At 37.7% G+C, this 19,946-nt stretch overlaps 1 protein-coding gene across 4 annotated transcripts in view; it reads left to right on the plus strand.

The window, feature by feature from the left end:
• Positions 1 to 19,946, plus strand: part of ST7 (suppression of tumorigenicity 7) — a 133,634-nt gene that overhangs the window by 87,722 nt on the left and 25,966 nt on the right. For all 4 annotated transcript variants that reach the window (XM_079304186.1, XM_079304189.1, XM_079304188.1 and 1 more), the window contains exons 6-9: positions 788 to 863; positions 2,628 to 2,782; positions 5,818 to 5,915; positions 16,846 to 16,960. In XM_079304186.1, the coding sequence (XP_079160312.1) occupies positions 788 to 863; positions 2,628 to 2,782; positions 5,818 to 5,915; positions 16,846 to 16,960 (444 nt within the window). The remainder of the gene's footprint in view (positions 1 to 787; positions 864 to 2,627; positions 2,783 to 5,817; positions 5,916 to 16,845; positions 16,961 to 19,946) is intronic.

The following is a 19,946-nucleotide window of genomic DNA, read 5'->3' on the forward strand; positions in this document are numbered from 1 at the left end:
ACTGACAGAAAGAGAGAGAGCTGATGTAAAATTTGAGACCTGTGTTTCATTCCCTGACGTAGTTAGAAGCTCTGTAAAAAATGGGAACAGCACATTTACAACTGAATTTGTATAAGCAGCTTTAGTTGTGTTAAGCCTATACTGTGAAGTCCACATGCAGTCTTTTATTCTACTAAAAATGTACAGCAATGATTTCAGTCATTAGAATTTGCCTCTGAAAAGATAAATCTTTGTCTGTTAGGAAGACAGAGATACTAACAGTTGGGTGCTCCATTCTGAAGGCATAGTTATGAAGGAGAGCTTACTGTGCTTTTTTGACACATAATAAATATGAATCCTGTTTTCTGAACTCAGTGGTGTAATTATTAAGTGGCAATATTAGCCTGGAAGTTGTTTCCATTTAGCACTCACATAAGGCAACAGCAGAATAAGGAGCTAAAATAAGAATTCCAGCTATCCCTTTATGGTTCTGTTCCCTGTGGAACCTACTACACCAGAGGAAGTAGCTACTTGTCACCTCTATACTTGGCAGTGCAGACAGCCTGGTCTCTCAGCCAGGCTTTCTCCTTGAAAAAAGTTTAATTAAATGAAAGAAGAAAAAGCATGGAGTATTTGGGATAAAAGCACCTGCTTGTTATCTATCCTTTTGAATGGTCGCTGAGCTATAGGAAATGCTCTGTAGTGAGTTAGGCTGAGGTCAGTAAATTCTGTTCTTATATTGCAGTAGATTCTCCTTGTTAATCCTGTAATAACTGATGTTTCTCCCTCCTCTTTGTTTATTGAATAGTAATGCAAAAAGCCTGGAGAGAGAGAAACCCTCAAGCCCGAATTTCTGCAGCACATGAAGCTTTGGAATTGAATGAGTGAGTGACAACAATATTAACATTTATTTTCTGTCTTTTAAAAATCCATTTGATGATATTTTAAGGCTGGGGGTTTGCTACAGTAATTTTTAACCACGATTAAAAATTCCTTCCTGTCAAAGGAAGGCCTAAAACAGAAGGAAAACAGCACAGCTGCATGTTGTGCTGGCTAGATCCTTATGGTAGTGATGACAATGGGAGTCTTCCCACTGATGTCAGCAGGCTTTGGAACAGCATAGAAAAGTGTTAATTAAGTTACCTCCTGATGAGCATATGAAATGTGCATTTACAGGATGGAGAGTTCCCTTTTGGATTTCTTAGTCATCAAGAACAGAAGCAAGAAAGAAGAGACTCATAAACACATTCTGAAATACTCATTTCATAGTATGAGAGAATATGATGTAATGTGCTGTGACTTTTTGTCCTTGAGTCTGTTACTTACTTTTTCAATGAGAAGTGTAGTATTCTAAGATCCCACAAAAATCTCAGTGCTGTGATGATTTGCTGGTATGGCAAACTGTATAAATATTGCTAACATGCATAAAGGGAATCCCTTAGGTTTCTGAACTGAGATTGCTACCTTTTAGAATTCCATAAATCAATACTTTACAGATTGTCCTTCATATGTTTCATCAGAAGAAGAGAAAGAATTCTTTCTTCTTGTATAGTGATTTAACATGCAGCATAAAAGGGAAAAGTGAGCTATAAGCCTGCCCTACTCACATTTCACAGAATTACAGAATGGCTGAGGTTAGGAGAGATCTCTGGAGGTCAATATCCAACCCCTCTCTTCAGACCAGGCCACCCACAATGCATTGCACAGGACCATGTCCAGCAGGCTTTGGAGTGTCTCCAAGGAGAGAGACTTGACAACTTCCTTGGACAGCTTGTACCAGTGCTCAGTCACCTTTACAATAAGAGTGTTTCTGAGGTTTAGGGGGAACCTTCTGTGCCTCATTTTGTGCCCATTGCCTCTGGTCCTGTCACTGGGAACCACTAAAAAGAGCCTGTCACTTTCCTCTTTGCCCCCTCACTGCAGGCATTTACAAACTTTGACAAATTTCCCCCAAAGCCTTTTCTTCTCCAGACTGAGCAGTCCTCATATGGGAGATGCCCCAGTCTCTAATCACCTTCATGGCCCTTCATTGGACTCTCTGCAGTACGTCTGTGTCCCCCTTGTACTGGGGAGCCCAGAACTGGACACGGCACACCCACATGTAGCCTCGCCAGGGCTGACTAGAGGGGAAGGATCACCTCCCTCAACCTCTTGGAAACACTTCTAGTGCAGCTCTGCTGCAAGGGCACATTGCTGTTTTGCTTTTTGCTTGGTCTGGGTTGGGTTTTCTTTGTTGTAGTTGTTGTTTTATCTTTACATTTATAACCCATTCTTTTTATATGGCAAGTGTTACAGTTCTATTGATTCTTTTCATATCATTACAGTAAGGGATATGGTTTATATTAAAACAATTGTGCATAAAACTAGTCTTGATTTCCAGAACGAGTTTTAGAGATCTAGGATTAGTGAGACAGTGCTTTACTTTCTGGGACAGTTGTCAGTAGGTGTACTCAAGGGCTTAGTGGTACAGTACCTAAAAATGAGAGTCATGGTGTTGTTGACAGAATATTTATTAATCAGAATAGTTCATCAGAAGGGTACATGGACAAAATTTCCTTGCCTCTGTATTCAGTACATCCTTGCCAGTCTTCATATATTATTTACTTCACATACCTTTCTCATGCTTTTTTCCTCTGATACTTTTGCAGGTGTGCTACTGCTTATATTCTCTTAGCTGAAGAGGAAGCAACAACAATTGTAGAAGCAGAGAAGCTGTTCAAGCAGGCTCTGAAAGCTGGGGAGGGCTGCTACAGGCGCAGTCAGCAGCTACAGCACCACGGTGCCCAGTATGAAGCCCAACACAGTAAGTTTTTAGGAGGGAGAGAACTTCCACAGAGTTCTTTGGATTTGGAGTTGTGGGTTTTTTCATTTCCCCCCCAAGAACTATGCACTCAGTGTTTGACATTGACTGGAGTATGGCCATAGAACCAGACTATTCTGTTTTAGTGTTTTTGCTTGATTCTGTTCCTGAGCTGTCAATGCTCAGATTACGGAGGTGCCTTTATTTTGTCATGGCAGAAAATACTTAAGCATGATAGCATAACTTAAGCAGGATAGCCTAAGCATACTAACTGAAAAGAAAAGGTATCAGAGCCAAAGAGATAGGACGTTCAGAAAAAGCTGAACACCCTTTAAGGAAGTTGCCTTTAGCCATTTTGCTAAACCTGGGCTCATGCTGTGAAAAGGTGGTGTAGAAGGGTGGAAACAGGAGTGAAGTGATGTTTTGCCTAACAGCTCTGGGGGAAAATGCTTACACTGTGTTGTTCTGTGTAAATGTTAATGAGACCCATTAACCAGTGGGAAATTTGAAGTTAGTTGTGTTTATTAAGAAAGGTCACAGAAACATAAAATTTAACAACTGGAATAAGGAAGTGCTTTAATTGAAAGTCTAGATTTTTATTACTTTTTAAAAAAATTTGAATAAGCAGATTTATCTGCTCTGTTATTTATTAGATATTCTTTAAATCCAAGAAAATACATTCACTGACAGTAAATGACCAAAAAGATAATAAAGCCACCAGTCAAGGTTATTTCTAGACTACAATGGATACCTTAGGCAAAAGTTACTCAAATTAATTACATGAATACAAGCACTACCATACTTCTGGGCATCTTCAGGTTTCTCAGGATCTGATTTCACAGCCTCTGGCTATCTTACATAATTTGAAGATTACTGTTAGAAATTGTACATAGCAAAATTGTGTGTGACCCTGGTTTCAAAAGTGTATGCAAGTCTATACCTGAAAACCCGAGGTTTCAGAAAGCTTCAAGGGCAGTATTTTAAACATTTGTTGGTTGTAAAATTATATTTAGGATGATTTGTTCATTTTTGGTGAAAATAAAAGTATAGAGCAGCTGAGCCCTTGAGGCAATTTTTGGGTTCTAATAGACTTATGGTTGTCTGTGAAACCTTAATTTGTGCACTCAATCCATTCCAAGCAACAACTTTATGAAAAGTTCACAAGAAGTAGTTAGTAAGCACCGTCATGATGTTTTTGTCTGAGGTCACCTGAGAAAGTTTGTGCAGGCACATACAAGTACAGTATTTCTGTAACCTGTGTGTGCTAGATGGTTACTGTCATCATCAGATTTGATTCTCTGAGCCCTCAGTACTGCAGCAGAGGAGGTAACCCATTGATTCACAAAGCTAAGTGCATTTTCACAGAGCAGGGAGGCTGAACAGTGACTGCCTGCTCTGACCATGTCTTCAGGAGGGGCTGGATCATCCCACTGTTCTGTGCCACTCAGTCCCCCTTGGAAATGCCAGTGTCCACCCACAGAAATTAGAGAATCTCCAGCCTCAGATGTTGCCTTGGACTCAGAGCCTTCACATAGAATTCTTTTGATTATATGCTGGACTTCTGCATGGTTTACAAGGCTGGAGAGGAGGGACTGTGGAGGGGGGACATGTGTAGCAGTTTTATGGTTCTGAAAAGTCTTGCATTCCATTTCTGGACTTCAGAATTAATTCTGGGATGAAGAGTGGGCATTACATCTTTTAAAGGTGAAATACACTGTCATCTCTTGAACAACATATTGTTCTGTGTTTCTGTTTATTCAGGTGTTTCATCTCCTTCATATAATATTTTGTCAGATCATAAAGGGTAAATAATAACTTTTAAGAGTAGATAATGACTTGGGTACCCCACTTGCCCTCTTTCAAAAGGTGATAGTTTACAGAAAGCAAGGGCAATTTAATTTTTAAGATTGCTCATGTTAGGCATCCCAAATCCTTAGTAACCTTGCAGAATTTGGCCTGAAAAATTATTTTGATTTCATAATAAGTAGATGCCTTTTGACCATTTCTGCTCAAAATCCTGAAAAGAAGCTTAACCTGAAATGTATACTTCATAGTACATTACATAAACATATTGAAACAGATGTAATTAATAAATTGTATATTAAATACATAGGAATCAATAAAGAGATAAGGAATTAGGTAATATAGAATACAGCTAAAGAAATTCTTCTCTCCTTATTTATTTTTTTCTTCTAAAGTAAGTCCTTTCAACCTGCTGCTTAATCTATTTGAAATTTTTAATCACAGCTTTAAAACGATTTGTAGGTACTTGGAATGTTTTCAGCACACATGTTGTTCTTATTATGAAAGGCTTGAAAATGTTAGGAGTAGGCTACAATCTTTACAGACCACATGCTATACACAAAGATAATTTGTAGCAGGTGTCTTACATTTTCATGATTCAGTAATTTTATAGATTATTATCTCTCCACTCATTTCCTGTTGGTCCAGAAGCATTTTAAGAGTTTGCATTCAAAGTGAATGAGAAGTGAAAGGCATAAGAATTCTCCAAGAGACTAATTATAACTGCTGTTTAGTTTCTGTCTTCCTTGCTGTTAGGGATTCTTCCAGCACACAGGACTATCATATCTAAAATATATTAATTTGCCATAATTAGTGGTGTGAGGAATTTGAGGATGATAATTGGCTAATGACTAAAGGCTGTAAACAGAAGTGTATTTTTCTTCTAATAAGTAAGAAGATGATTGTTAGGAGTTTGAAGATTTGCTTTAATACTTCTTGTTGACAAGCATGTACATAACTGTACCTTCAGATCTTACATTTCATCAGTGCAAGGCCAACCCAAGAGTACTTATTTGTACCACTGTATATCTGGATTATTGCCACTGATTTAAGTGATATTATGCCACATCTAAATCTTCAGAATTGGGTAACATTTTATTAAAAATCTTGTGAAAACACTGATGGTAGCAAGTAAGAAAAAAAATGAAAGAAAACTGTGTTTCCTTTTGTGTTGGAAGACTAAATAAAGCTTTGTCTTTTTTTATCTTAACGCTGTTCTTTTTCCTCTTATACAGGAAGGGACACCAATGTGTTAGTATATATTAAAAGAAGGCTGGCAATGTGTGCAAGGAAACTGGGAAGGACCAGGGAAGCAGTGAAGATGATGAGAGATGTGAGTCTGGATTTCTTTCACGTGTGATATTTACATAATGGTAGTATAGAAATTATACATTTTCTTGCAAGTTAGCAGCCATTCCTGCTTCATTCAGCACTGCTGATAGTTCTTTTGTATGTGTAATGTATATAAAAATTAACTTAAGTGATCATTTATTTATAAGTTTATGAAAGCAACATCAAATACCAGATGGATGGTTACCCATATAGATTGAATTTCCCATCCTGGTACATGTGCAATGAAGTGCATTCTTTAATTATTTGATCATGAAGTTAGTATGTTTTTTCTGAGCCATGTGGTAAATGCTGCTCACCTCATAAGCAGATCTTATGTATTTTTTTTTCTCCTCCAAGGCTGCAGTTTGGCTCTGTGCATTGTTTGCATCACACTGTTCAGCTCTGAGGACAGTATTTATTAATGCAAAACCTATCATTGAAAAGTCAAACCCCAAGTAATGAATCTTTAATTAACTGAACCCCCTCTGAGATAGGGGCTGTCTGTATTCTGTCTTTGTAGGCAGGGGAGCTATCAATGGTAGTTATAAGTCAGTAAGCTACAAAGCTACAGACTTGAAACACTGAACAGTAGCTATTTTGGAGATGGCAGAAGGGACAGCTGTTCACATTAGGCAGTGTACATGTCTCAAGTATGTAAAATGCTCAAGTTTAGATGTAGCAGTGAATGCCCAGCATTTCTTTCAGTGATATTCCCAGGATGCAGATTAGGAACACAGCTTTGAGGAAGTGACTTATATCACCTGAGGTAGCAGGTCTGTGACAGAAGGAGGAATGGAGTCATGCAGCTCTGGGCAGATGATGATAAAACTACCTCCCAGTTTTCTTAGTTTCTTACACTTCATATTCTAGCTCCCACAAAAAAATGGAAGAGACAAATCCAGCAAGATAGTTCTGCAGATTAGGATGCAGATGTTAAATGCACAGAATGAAATCCCAGACAGGAATGAAGCACCTGTAAAATGTGCTTTATGCAGCTCAGATGACTGGTCCAGGACACTACCTAAAGAAAAGGGAAATTCTTGTTACGCATCAGTCAGAATTTTGATGTAAAAAGGAAAGCTACTTTTTCTGGAGCTGAGGCACTTGCTTCAGGGGCAGTAGGGCAAGTGTGTTTGCCAGCTTGGAATCCAGGACTCAACATCTCCTGGAGCTAGAGCACTCATGAGTATTTTTTGAAAACATTGAGCAGAGTTCACCATAATAATGCAGGTTCTCATCCTAAATATCTACACATGGCAATTGGTGAGTAACTTTGTTTTCTGACTCTTGCTGGGGCTCTTCAGACACACAACTCTCATCTCCAGAATCACTAAAATCCCAGACAGAGGTGTTGAAAAAGAGCTTGTCAAAAAACCAGTCATTGTACAGCTAGGAGTGTGAGAAAGAGGGATGAGGAAGAAGGACCTGGTTTAGCAGTCTTCTGGTCAGCTGGGAGAATGTTGATTTCAAAAACATTGTGTTCAGTCCAGCCAGCTCCACTGATTCTTCATGAATTTTGTTACACAAGCACTGTGGGACAAGTACTGAAATGTTTTTGGGACAGACATTGGAATTCTGAGTTCTGGCATTAATACACAAGAAAGATAAAATTTTGAATTTCCCATTCAAATATCACACATCATAATTATGGCAAATTCTGGAGCTTACTATGGGCTGCTGAATGTGTTTTGTGATTTGTAGATAGGGCTATGGGGAACAGATACTCTGTGAGGCATTCTGCTGATGTCAATATATATGGATAGTTGTGTATGCAGAACACTTGGTTTGGGGTTTTGGGTGGTCTGTCTAGTCCTAGATTTCTTATGCAAAGTGAAAAACAGAATTCTGATTAGTGAATGACTTACTTTTCACTAGAGATAAAATTGTCTGAAATTTATAAGCAAAAGAGAAAATTGTTGAAATTAAGTACAACATGGATCTCGAGAGGCAGGAATAACAGGGAAACCCAAAGTCATCAGTTATTAGACATTTGAAGAACAGAAAACACTCGTCAGCAGGAATATTTTGTTAAAATGGAAGGATTAGATGTAAGGAAAAGGAGGTATAAAGATGGAATTTCATCTTAGAGAGTTTCAACTCAGATCAATGCATTCTGTGTTTTTTTCACATACAGACACTGAGCCAAATCCTCAGAACTGAATTTAAATGCCTCTAGAGCTCTTTATTTTAAGCAATCAGAGCTGAGAATTAGCAAGTCTCTAGATGTAATATTAAAGCAGCAGTAACTCTAGGTGACAGCTCCAGTACACTGGGACCAAGATTAAGGTCAAGTCAGCTTTGCAGATGCTTCTCTTAGACTGGCTTGGAGCTACTTATTTCTGATGAATGCATATCCTCCATTTCTTCATGGAAGACATAAATAGTACACTTACTGAGAGGTTTGAAGAACATGAATCTGTCATTGAGGGTTTCTTTGTGATTGATGAGGAAGGAGATGAATTTATTCATCCTAAAAAGAGTATGTTGGCTAGGGACTGCTGAATCTAACATCAGGGAACAGAGGGCGGAGGCCCTGTTTGAAAGATTGAAAACAGGTTTCTCAAGACATGGAACATGATGGAAATGAAGTGTTAAGAGGTTCATGACACCATCTGGGAAATATGATTGGGATGTAGTGAGTCTTTGGCACTTCGAAAAAATAAAATATTTGAGAGTGTTTAATTTATTGCATATATAAGGCCATCTTGAGGACATTACTGATGGATTAGATTTGTCTTGCTTGAATTTTGTGTATGAAAAGACTGAGATCCTACTTAAAGCACCTTAATGGAAGGAAAATGAGCTGTTGGTGACTTAAATAAGAGTTTAATTTTATGGTTATATGCACTGCTGATAGGAAAATCGTATTTCTTAATTTAATGGTATTTAAATTTAGGTATTTTAAACCAGCGGCTTTTTAAAAAACTGATTTTAAGACTGTTTAAAATCAAGGGTTCTTAATTTTATAAAAAACTGGATAGGAATTTCTGTTGCTTCTGTGATTGATTTTGAGATAGTATTTTTTTGCTGGCTTTGCTGCTTGGATGTAATTCATTCAGTTGAGTTGAGTTAATGGGAATTACAAACCTGTGGTTTCCATGGAAGCATGTAATGTAATCATACATAGGTGTTGCTTTTGCTTGTATTTCTGATGATAATTATTTACTATATTTTGCTATAGAAACCAGCAGCTGTCACTATTTGTATATATTGAGTTAACTTGTGATCTCATTTTGATTAGTGTATTGTTGGAGTAACTCCAATGTAGTCAACAGAATCATTCCTGTTTTATTATTGTTTATTCAGAGCATGCTATGGTCTGTGAGGGAACTAGATTGCTTTTACTGTCCCCGAGGAGAAAGTCTACAGTGCTTGTTTTATTTGTTGTGCTGATTATGTTAGGAGGACTTTAAGTAGTTTGTTCTGAACGATGCTGGAGAATTTAGTATGTGCAGAGGCAAACAGCCATTATGGTGGCTGTGAGTAATCTTTAGTATCCCTGCATGTTGAATCTTCCTTGTGGACAGTGATACAAGCCAGTAGTGGTGATGAGCAAGGGTAGCCTTTTGTGCCACCTGCTTTCCATCTGCTCTTTTCAGAGTCCCTCACTATTACAATGGACCAAAACAGGAATGTGCTAGGTTTGCATTTTGTGTTTTTCATTGATTGAAAACAGAGAGGATGTGGAGGGTATGCAAAGGCACTTCTCTCTCTGCTTTGTGGATAACTGAATCAGTGACTGCACCACTGAATGCAGGAACAGGCCAACACAGTAATTTTTCCTAGCTGGCTCACTGGAGTGTCCACATGAAAATGAACCATGCAAGAAAATGAATCAACAAATTAATTGGAGCTTCTTGGGATTGTTCTGGAGAACATTTGATGGAACAAACTTTAATTGAAGGGAGATACATGTTTATGAAGGAGAAGGGTGGCAGGCAAAAGGTGTGATAGTGGACAAAGCAAGTGGAAGTTTTTAATTGCTTCCTCCTTCAGAGAGAAGGTGAAAGAAACTCATTCTAGAGTGTATTTATCCTTCCCCATGGGCATGCACTCCCTCAAAGATTGCTTTGTGGTTTTATTAAGTATATGTTTCTGAGACACAGTGGAATTACACCTTCCTCTATGCTCAGCAACTTTGTTCAGAATTGAGTGAGGTTTAGTGAAAAAAAGAGGGTCTCCAGGTCTTCCTTAAGTCTGGAGAAGGATAAGGGTCAGAAAAGTGTATTTTATTTCTGGTGTTAGTTGTATCTGCTGAGAAATTACACTTCAGCTCACAATAAAGGACCTGGAAGTAGTTTTCTGCATATTTAGCTCTGAGTACCTTGCTGAGGGTATTTCATGAGTGTATTTGTGTGTTCATCTTGGTGCTCACTTGCCATCACTAAATGCATATTTTATGCCACAGAGGACACCTAAGCAGCTTGTATTGTCAAGGGTGCTGCATGCTTATCCATTGACTGCATGAAAAATTCTGTAAACAGTTGGGCTGCCCTAAGCATCTGAAATGGTTTAAGAGGTGACATCACTTGAAGAGTTTGAAGGAGTACTCAAGCACACTAAATCAATTTTAATGATATGGGTGGATTGAGTTTTTATCTTCTTCTGATCAATTGCATTAGTGATTTTTGCTAGTATGGTAGTTCTGCAAATCTAGCATACCTTCTTGGCAACTTCTTTTGCTGAGCTTTGAATAGGGATTTCTATTCAATATTTTATTGAATTCTGTATTCTTGTGTGCATTGCTGATTACTTCTTGAATAAAGCAAATATATAGCCAGAGCAGGGTTCTGCACCTCAAATTATCAAATTGTGTGAAACAAAGAGAGTACTTATTCCTAGTAAAGATGTTATAATCCCTAGCAATTTAACAACACAATTTCTGCAACTAGTTGCATCAACAGCTACTGTCTGTCTCTCCCATATGCTTCTGTGCTTGAGGCAAGGATTAGTGAGTCAGACTCTTTGGCTTGTGTTACACAGGTCAGGTTAGGCAGGCTGCTCTGCTTTGAGTGGGATTCTAGTTTTATTAACATCTGTAGCAGTTGTTTAAAGTACCATTTATTAAAATAGAAAGTACTTAGTTCAATGAGACCAAGCGTTATCTCATAGATTTTACTATTCTTTACTTTTACTGTACTTTTGCATATATTTTGCTATTCTTCTGAATGATGGCATTTGCCAGTCTCCACCACAGAGTGATGTCTTCAGTTAATTCTTTTTCTGATATTCAAGCACTGCAATAATGGCAAGTGATAAATGCTGATTTTAATATTTTCACATGTCTGTATATTCAATTCTAGTTTGTTTGGTCACAGATTCACATGATATGGTAAGTGGGTAGAGCAAACTGGAATATCTCTCATTTCAGTGGGCTCTTAAAGTGGAGACTTCTCTGATTCCCCTAATGATGTTTATCCCTTCCTTTATCTTCACAGGACTCAAACCCCTCACTTTTAGTCATGATTGTGATTCTGCTCAGAGCTCTCAGAAGCTAGAAATTTGGTGACTACTACCTAAACTGACAGTAATGATTCTCATCTAAATTACAGGTTGCCAGCATTGTAATTCTATTAAGACAAAATATAGTCACATAGTCTTGGTGGGAGCCCCAGTAACTGGAATCCTTTTTGTATTGACCATCTGGCATCACTTCATATTCAGAGACTTCTATAGTACTTCAATTGTGGTCTTCCATCTCTCTGCAATCTCCTAGCTGATTTTTGAGCTCCTACATAGTTCCTCGCTTTAATTTCACAAAAATCCACTAATAAAAATATGTCAGTTTCTGAAAAAAGTACATCAGGATGTTCTTTCAAGGATTATTTTCCTTCTGTCTACTGCTTTGCTGCCTTTTAGTAGCACTTTTACTTTCAGGGAGAATGAGATGTATTTAGTATGAATTTTCATGAGCAGGTTGTTTTTAGTATAAGGTATCCCTGCCCTCAGCAGGAGGGTTGGAACTAGGTGATCTATAATGTCCTTCCTAACCCAAAACATTGTGTGAATCTGTGATACAAATAAAAGATTTTTTTTTGAGCAGGACTGAGTAATGACTTTATTTTCATGCTTCATAAAGTCAGTAATATTTGATGTAACAAATATTATTACAATTTAGCACTGTTACTAGTTTTATATAATGATTGTTTAGTAGTAAGCATAAAATCTGGAGCAACTTGTGCTCTTCATGCCATATCTGTCTTTAAAATTCCCTTTATTCTTGAAATACATGCATTTTAGAGCATAGTCCAAATAGCAACCTTTTCATAATTGTACTCCTTAAAGAACTTGTCATACTCTAAAGACTTTAATCCTTCAATTAAGAGAAGAACAAAAAGGCTTCATGTTCTAACATATTTCCTTAGAGTATTGCATATTTAGTAAGATATTTTTCACTTTATTTACTCACTGTTAATCCAACATTGAAGAGAAGTAATAATATCTTTGAATATTATGCAGCACTAAGTCTAAATTCAAATTTAAAATGGAATGTTAAATTATAAACCTATGCCATCCCAGAGTTACTGTGAACTGGATCTGGGGCTCTTTTCTGACACTGAAGTTGTCAAATTTCCTGAATCTCGCATATGAGGAAAAGACAAGTTTTCTGCTGCTAATAATTTCCAAGCTTCAAAACAACAGGATCTGATGGATTTGGTTTCTTAGCTGCTATACTCTCTGAGCTGTAAAAGAGTAACTGTAGAGCTACTTCCAAACAAAACAGTGATTATTTACCAAAAGGAATGCAGCACTTAAAGGAATTAATGAATTGACAGAATCCTACTTTTGCTGCAATTAAGCAGAACTCTGTTTAATTCAGGTAGGTCCAGTGTATTTTAGATAATTTTCCAACTCCAAGAGCTATAACGTATTTATATCACATGAATCCCACTCTCAATGAGACAGTGATGGAATTAATTTTTTTTGGACTAGGAGTTAGACTAATTTTTAAGCATCTGATGTTGTTAAGAGAGCCTTTTTGTGTACTGGTTTTAATCTGCTGACAGTGTTTCTGCCCTTCTGTCCTTGCCAGGTGAGCTGGCCAGGACAGCAACTTAAGAATTGGAATATCTAATTAGACATCAGAAGGTCAGTGTGGAGTGACGAGTTGCAAATACCTCAAGCTCAGGGTGAGCTTCAGTCAGAGTTTAGACATCTGAAAGGTCATCTGCAGACAATGAAGCCCACAGAGAGGGAGGCTTCTGTTTTTCTATTCAGAAATGGCTTGGAGTTTCACCTTTCCTACCTTGTTTAGTTAACTGATTACAGGTCATATACCAGAAAGCATTTTATGCAAAGCACTTGTGAAAATACCAGTGCTATCCATACTGTGTGCTTGGTCCTTCAGTTTTGGTGGACAGTTGCACCTGAAAGATGGCAGCCTCCTAAAAAACAGAGTTTTCAATTTCATATACCCACTGCAGGAACATATCCACTAGGAATTAAGGTTGTAACAGTTTCACTGTTTGCATTGAATTTCCATTGCTTTCTTGTTTCTTAATTTCGAGATAAATTCACACTTCCTTTTAATGAATGCATTCAGTTGAATATTAATCTAACAAATGTTACTGTTTGTGGAGAAGATGAGTACAAGAAACAATGAATGATTGCATGCCCTGCCATGAAATTTGTGACCGTGCACACAACCATAATCCCAATGGAGAACAACAGCAGGTTGTATATAATATTATTCATTTGCCCACCTTTCTATTCCCTTGAATCCTGGGGTGTAGTTGTAGGCATAAACTGCAGGTTATAGTGGGTTTCTACACAAATAATGTTTCTTTATTAATTGATTCATGATGTTAATGTTGTCATGGGGAGAATAATAGATGCAGACATTAAAGCTGCATTCCTTGAAAATGTTTTTAAAATTAGATCTAAATGAAAATGCCCATAACTGAAATACTCTCAGTTAGGAAATCTTCAATAAATGCCCTTTGAGAGATAAAACTTGCTTCTCATCCAACAAATCAGATGTGGATTTCTTTGTACCAAGGCATTTTTTCCAATCATCATTTTTTCATATATATCACAAAATCAGTGAACCTACATCCTGTAATGTGAATTGAAGTGAGTCTGGGAATAGGGTGCTTCTGGGACTAGTGTTCAGATACGTTTGGATTGTGTCAGAGTTACTTCCAGAATTTTTCTTTGCAGGAAATGAATCTTTGGGTGCAAAGCGATGTCTGTGCCTCTTAAACTGGAGTCCAGATTAGAGCTCAAAGTATGGAACTCAAGGGTGTGTTTTTCTTCTGGTGTTCAGGAACAGTGTGCCCATCTTTACATCTTTGTATGGAGTATGAGCCAGCTCCCCCTCCATCTGCTAGGGAGGGGAGCAAGCTCAGTCTGCTCCTCATTGCTCCTCAGCATGTGGCCTGCCCTGACCGGTCACCAGACCTGTGTGGCAGTTTTTTTTCTTCCCCAGTGTTTGCTTTCACTATGAGATCTGAAAGATGACCTGTCAAAATATTCTTCCATCCAAGTGGCTTTACTTTCTGGCAAGTTTCTCAGTAAACAAATTTTAACTGTGATTGGAAATTATTTGCAGTGAGAAGTAGAAACTATACATCCAGATATGACAAAGAAATGAGTTCATGTCTTATTCTTCTGTTTTTTAATAGCAAACATGCTGTCATTTATGCACAGTCAGTGTTCAAGTAGCAGAGTGGTCACTTAGAGGTGTTTTATTTTTGAGGCTGCAGTATTAACTGAGTTCAGTATTACTGGGTTGGACTTCTTAGTGCTTGACCTTTCCCAGAGAAAACCTTAATTACACTTTTCAGTTTGGAGGCCTGGCAGTCCAGACAGTGACCTTTATTCCTCTGCTGTCTGAGACAGGCTTTATCACTCTGACAGAACCTAATTAAAACAGCAAAAAAAAAAAATCAGTGAGTGATGTCAGTGAGAGGTGGAGACCCAGAGTAGAAGCTTTTACTGGCCAGAGTACACCTATAACTAGCTGCAGCTCTTCCCTTTTCTTCACTGATGGAGGGAATGTTATTTTGCCAGCCGTTATTCATTCTCAATGAGGAAGGATAATCTTTCTTAATCCCTTAGAGGGGTTTCTTTGCAGGATGTTCATTCTGAACTTTGAATCACATTTATGTAGAGCCAGATTCTGTCATGCATTTTCCTGCCAAATAGTAGCTTCCTCTCTTAAAAATCCAGCAGTGAGTAAGGACAAGAACGAAGAGAAGTGGACTTAAGGATGGGTCTTTAATGAATCCAACTATGTGAATTTCCACCTGCACTTACTTTTCTTCATGAACAATGACTTAACTTTTTATTTTATTCTCAAACCCTTCCACTTAACCTTCATGAGCATCAAGATCTGTGGTCTTTTTTTTTTTTTTTTTAATGGAGGAGAAAAGCTTGCAAACTATCCAGGTTTTTTTGTGTTCTTTTTCACAGGTTCAGCTCCTACCAATGAAACCAGGAGTTTATGGGCATCCCCATGCCATTAACATGAAAAGTTCAGTGATGTCTTTCAGCTGCTCTCTCAATGATCCCAATTCTGACCAGAAATTTATATAATCAGTTAAACGAAACACTGCCATTCTTGCCTTTCATCTTCTAATAATCCTCAAAGTGCAGCAAAGTCAATGCTATTCCAGACAAATAAATTTAGAGTCTTAAGGTCAGAATAGTTCTTCCATTAGCTTATACCAGACCATTGCACAAGAAATTCTCTGTGCTTTGTTTCTCTGTTTACCTGTTAAGATCTTTCTTAACAGAGTGAAGAAGCTCCAGTGCATTACCTGTGTCTCATTTTTTGAAGTTCTTAGGGAATATCCATCCCTCTTGTTTCAATCCTTTTTACTTTTACTTTTACTGTTCTCATAAACCCTATCAGAGATATTGTTAATTTTAGTATTACCCTGCAAGTTCCTGAGAAGCAGTGGTAATAACAGCTACCCCAGTTCTTCACTGTCAGGGACTTTTTTGTGCTGAATCTGTATCACAAAAGCAGTTAAACAACCATAAAGGACACACAATGAAACAAGGATCTTTTAACACTTCAGTTCTTTGGAGAATCACTCTGACAATAAAAAATATCAGTTAATCAATTCTGCAGTAAAAAACATGGATGCTTCTTATAAGTGTGACTTCAAAAAAGAGATACAATTGAGTATCAGCTTCAACCATTTCAATCTATGCAGATACTAAAACTGAGGATATCTTAGAACAAATTCCTGGTATCTCTCAATCTCTTAGTTCATAAAGTAAAGGCACTTACATGTGAAAAGATTAGATTATTTTAACTCTATATTTCATTCAGTTTGTCATACAAGATGTATTCCTTAGTTATGGTGTTTGATTTGCATAAGCTTTACATTTCCTGTTGTTGCTGTCTTTTATTTCTTTCATCTTTCTCTTCCTCTTCCTTTCCTTCCCTCTTTCTCTTTTATTTTCATGTTAGCCTCAATAGCAATTGTGTTCTAAAGTATTTGCAATTACAAATCCTGGCATCACATTCTTGGTAACATGGTTGGATATATGTAAGCTTCTCTCATTTGATGTTTTGTGGTTTTTCAATGCATTTTCTGTTTTTTCCACTAATATATCAGAGAGGTGCTGCATTACATACTGCTGATACACTGGAGCTACACTGGTGAAGATTCTTTCCCAGAACAATAACTGTTTTTCACTTTGAAGGAGTCTGTTCATTGAAGGAGAGTTACATTTTCAGATAGCTGGGTTGTTGGATTTGACTAATTACATCCCATACAAGCAGGTCTTGACAAGAACCTGACCTAGTATTCATTATGAGCTCAGAAATTTCTGAGTTAATAGTGAACTCTGGGAAAGAACTAAGATCAAGAGGAACTGAGGAGTTTTAACTTGGTGTTGTCTATTTCAATGCATTTGGAACAAGAAACCCTTCTTGATTTTAATAATCTAACTCTTTCATATGTTATTGATTGTAGTTGATGAAGGAATTTCCCCTGCTCAGCATGTTCAACATCCACGAAAACCTGCTAGAGGCTTTGTTGGAACTGCAAGCATATGCAGATGTCCAGGCAGTCTTAGCAAAGTATGATGGTAAGTTCAAATATCTATTTGTATTTTCTTTAGGTGATACACACAAAAGAAATATATTTTCATCAAACACCTAAAATTTAGGAAACTCTGTAATTAAATTGATAGGCGTGAGTTTCATACATGCCCTTACACAAATCCTTTATCCAAAGATTAAATACAGTGAATTTTTTCTGCTGAAATCATTGCACAGGGTGGTGGATTCAACAGCAGCTCCCCAGTGCTTTCTTTGTTTTCTGTTGATGTTTAAAGAATGACTGTTTAGGTTCTGCAGAATTTTTATTGCATGCTATTGAAACTTTTTCTGAAAAAAATAATTATCAGTTCCCCTGATATTATCAGTTCCCCACTTCTTATCTGTGGAGTTGATATAGTAGCATAGAAAAAAACATTGATTTAACTTCATAGCAGTCTGGTGATTAGCAGACTTGATGTCTTTCAGGGAAACCTTGGAAAGCTCAGAAGACAAGGTGGACATTTTGTTGGGTTTTTTTGTTTGTTTGTTTTTCAATAAACATTGGTTTATGCAGCATTGCAACTCTTTTCATGTTTAAATCACAGCTGCTGGAGCTCTAGCTTTTAAATTTGAAGGCACCACGGTTTCAGAGACACAGAGGTAGAAGCACCAACTGACATACTTTGTTTAGTTCAAATTAACTGGGTTTTCCTCATACTGCGTAAAAACTCAGTGACAAAACCAGGAATATAATCCAGTTCTGTAGAGCAAAGTTCATTTGTCTGCACAGTGCCACTCTTCCTCTTCTTACTGCAGTCCCTGGCTTGTCAGGAGCCAATTTACAAGTTCTGCAAATGAATCAGAGAACTTACAGCTGTCAGTTTCCTATTGTGTTACTACACACTCCTCATTCACCCTCAAAAAAACGTCATTCTATGCACTGGATTATGCGAGTTTATGCAAGGAATATTACATCATGATGTGACTAGAAATGAGATCATAACCTGCATGGATCAAATAGCTGACTTAAGTGAAACCTATGTAGCCTTAATTTTGATGTAAATTCTTTTGCCAGGTTGATCTTATAACCTTTAAAATGTTCTTAATTGGTAGCTCTTACTATCTCAGATGTTCTTTGAACAAATATTTTAAGGCTTGAAACATCCACAGTACTGGAAAAAAAAAAAGATGGACATTATTTGAGCTACTGCTGTATAAATGCCTACCAATATGGACACTGGAGCCTATAACCACAGTGCTCATTTCTCTTTGTCATGGATTTCTTTAAGGAATTGGCTGGTCTTCTGTCCCATTTGCTGACTGAATCCTCTTCCACATGCTCAGTTTTAGCTTTTAATTGCTCCCACTTCCTACCAGAGCCTCCTTGTTCAGCCAGTACCACTCATTCTCCATTCCGTTCTTCCGCTTTTCCTGGGTTTTTTTCCTGACTACCTATCCAAATCTTCTCTTCAGGGCAGTGATGGTCAAGATACATCACCATTCACTTTACAACTACTGTCTTAACATCTCTACTATTTAGCCTTTTCTCTGTGGCCTCTGCCTCCTCTTCATTTGTCATTCTCTGTTGCAGTGCCTGAGTGCCAAAAAGCAGAACAGTAAGAGCTCACACAGACAGAAGCTTCTTGCTGTGAGCCCCAGTACTTGGGTCCATATCATCACACAGAACCATGGCAAAGGGGTGGTGCATGTTCACTGGAGTACTGACACCTGTACTTGTTGAACAGTGAATCTTTAGGTGGTATAGCCAAAAAAAGCCAGAAGCTCCCACTGAATATGTGCTAACTGCTTTCTTCTAACATCTTTTAACTTATGAAGTTAAGATAAATTTGAATGAGGCTTATAATAGACCATTGGCTTGACACTAACACGATCATCCTGCCAGATTTCAGACTCCTGCAGTAAACTGTGGCAGAGATGAGGCTGTTTTAAAAAAAGATAAATAAACAGCTGATTGCAAGCAACATTAGTGAAAATTGCTCCTACCAGTCCAGTCTGGAATATTTTCAACTCTATTTGGAGTCAAATCATTCTAAGCAGAGATCAAAGTGTCACCCAGGCCCTTGAGTACTGCCATTCAGTGGCAGTAATGACTCTGGGAGAGATCTTGGTTGTACTTAGTCTGATTGAAGAAATTGGCAGTTAAGTGTAACATCAGAGTCTTTCTAGTAGCTTCTTGTATTTCAGTAATTTCTGTGACACTGGGAGAGATTCCTATATTCTTTATTTTGCCATGTTAAGAAGCAAGTAAGTAGAAATGCTGGTTTTTATTCCCCAGGCGTCACAGTATGTTGGCACCTTCTATTCTTCAATGTAGTATGAGGTAATAGTCCTGGGAAATAGCAGAACTGTGACAGAACAGGGCACTAAGCCTGTACTCTGAAATCTCAAGACTAAACTCAAGTGCAAGCTTTATTTCAGTGTACTAAAAGCACTGATCCCTGATTTTAAACAATACCATGGTAGCTCTTTATGTCATGGAAGTTGATAAAACTTGAAAGTGTGTTCCATTTTCTCAAAATACTCTCTGATAGAGTCAGAACAAATGAGACTTTTAAAAATAAAGCTCTTACTTTGGCTGTTTGAACACAGGCAGTTTCAACTCACACTTTGTTACGGTGTGTGTATGCACTAGGTTTGCAAAAGGACTCAGCAAACACAGGCTTTACCAATATAACCCTTACAGTTCATGAGTCTCAGAAGGCCTGTCTGAGGGAGTCACAGCTCATTTTAGAACTCATCAGCTTCATGTGTTGTAAGATTTATTGGAATATAAAACACTGAACTCATTTATACTTTCCTATCTGCAGTTTCTGCTGGTCCCACTCTACTGCTTTTTTTTTTTTTTTTCACTAAGACCAAACCTGATTTATTGTATTTTGATAACATATGAACAAATTATTTCCTTGAGCAATCTGCTCCCACCCTGGGCTAAAATGTTGGACCACATCATGTGAAACCTCAGCCTCTGCAAGCAGATGCACTGCTTTACCAAAAGCCATGTGTTAGATTGTG

Source organism: Erithacus rubecula, assembly GCF_903797595.1.
Source record: "Erithacus rubecula genome assembly, chromosome: 4".
NCBI lineage: Eukaryota > Metazoa > Chordata > Aves > Passeriformes > Muscicapidae > Erithacus > Erithacus rubecula.